This window comes from Pygoscelis adeliae, unplaced genomic scaffold (genome assembly GCF_000699105.1).
Source record: "Pygoscelis adeliae isolate BGI_AS28 unplaced genomic scaffold, ASM69910v1 Scaffold100, whole genome shotgun sequence".
Classification (NCBI taxonomy): Eukaryota; Metazoa; Chordata; class Aves; order Sphenisciformes; family Spheniscidae; genus Pygoscelis; species Pygoscelis adeliae.
This window is the reverse complement of record NW_008824034.1, coordinates 2,916,800-2,918,680: the sequence shown is the minus strand read 5'-3', so window position 1 is coordinate 2,918,680 and position 1,881 is coordinate 2,916,800. Positions and strand designations below refer to the sequence as shown.

At 41.8% G+C, this 1,881-nt stretch overlaps 1 protein-coding gene across 1 annotated transcript in view; it reads right to left on the bottom strand.

Annotated features, from left to right (window-relative positions):
- The window catches only part of LOC103923104 (chromosome unknown open reading frame, human CXorf57), a 29,459-nt gene extending 27,846 nt beyond the window's left edge, over positions 1 to 1,613 (bottom strand). Inside the window, 1 exon segment of the mRNA XM_009331358.1 lies at positions 1,569 to 1,613. Within this exon segment, the coding sequence (XP_009329633.1) occupies positions 1,569 to 1,613 (45 nt within the window).
- Between the last annotated feature and the right edge of the window lie 268 nt (positions 1,614 to 1,881).

Below are 1,881 nucleotides of genomic sequence, written 5' to 3'. Positions count from 1 at the left end.
AGGGCAGGGCAGGGCGGCCGGGCCTGCCAGCCTCCTGAACAGCAAGCAGGCTCTTTATTCCCCGCGTCCCGTTAGGGGCTTTTTGCTGCACCGGTTCCTGGTTCCGTTTTAATTTAACTGGGTGCATAATACTCGTGATTGCTTCTACCTCAATGTGAATGCGTTCCTAGTTGCAATGGAAGTGTCTCGTGCTAGCTCCTAAAATGGTATTTACCTTTTTCATAGTTGCAGTGTGTTGGTAATCATAATCATCCTGCCATTGAAAAAGTCTCCTGGGTCTTCCTCCTTTGTTGTTTCCAACAGCAATGGTTGAGTTTCCGTCTGTTAGGAGAAATTCTTACTAGCGGTCCCTAAGTCTGTGACCTTACTTTTTTATTATTCTCATCCCACTGCTACTATCAAGATCATCCTATTCTTCTTTACAATACCACGATCACTTATGGTATTAATGAAACTTCCGGGGATTAAGAACTTTGTCTTTAATACTTTATTAGCACTCGCTAATATATGTATTTTTTTCTGTCAGAGGAAACACTAGGCTGTAAAGCAGCAGGACAGAGTGAGGAGAGAGGGATAAAGATAAAGGGGCGGGAAGAGGAAGAAGAGAAGCAGTTTCCAGTATTTATAGCGTCACTGGTCCAGATAGCCTTTTGGAAATCCGGAAGACCAAAGCAGGTCTGCAGCTTAGGCAGAGCTACTTCACACACTGGGCCAGAAGCAGTTCTCCGAGCTCACAGCTTGAGAATGATTGTAATTCTTAGTCTACTGCCTTTGCCACTGTGGAGCGTTTGCCTTAGGGAAATTGGAAGACCTGTTGCTTGAACCATTTAAAACAGACTGAAAAACTAGACAAAGGTGTATAAAAACCAAGCCTTTTCTGGCCTTTAGACTGCCCTAGGAACGGTATGAGTTCATGGATTTTATGAAACAGTGCACTCCTTAGTGAGAGAGAAAATTCGAAACAAATCAGTCATTCTTGATGTTTATGTTGAAGCCAAGGTATTAAAACTTCAGTGTGGTGTCTTTTTTTCCCCAGTAAACACGTGATCTGTGGTGTGGACTGATAAAATGGCATTTACGATTTAAAAAAAAAACAAACACAGCCGAGACACGTTTTTACTGAGGTTGCATAGGATGTGATTCACATCACATACATAAGCCTTACCCAGAGAGCTGTGACGTAGACTTTTTTCCCAGCTATTAAATGAATCTGTAGGTATAATGAGGAAATCTGTGGACTGTTCCCAGCTTCTCTCCACTTTTGTCTGTGCTTGTGATAGGACTTGCAGAAGACAGGTATTTTATTTATAGCAGAGGTAATTGTTACATGTACGTCTGTTGTCAGGATTTTTTATTATTGTAAGTCACTGTGGTTTCAGTCATGAAAACTATGAAGCTGTAGCTTTTGTGGTGTGATAATGGGCTGATAAGGACTGATAGTAGAGTTAATACTTTATGATTTTGAATAAATGTGCATGCATTGCAGTTTCAGATACAAGATAGTTCCCTCTCTTAGGAGCTCGCTCCTGTTACCTTCTTTCTCACCAGCAGAGGTCTAGCTAACATACCAATTTCAAAACTAGAACAGGGTTAATCTCTTTTGCTGACGGCATGTCAACAGCATGTTTTAATGACTGGTTATGTCTGTGAGCTCCTCTAGATGTGATTTCCCTGCCATACCTGACCAGTGGGACGGATGTGATTGTATTAGAAACTGGAAGTTCAGAAACACTTGCAGAATCAGTAATGAGTGGTGATGAGCCATCAGCAGACGGCTGTATCAGAATCACGAAAAATAAGAGCTCAGTGTGCTACGTTGAGCCTGTTCCATCGGGGCATGTAAGAAGCTCATTGAAGACAATATGATTTTTCATGTACCTA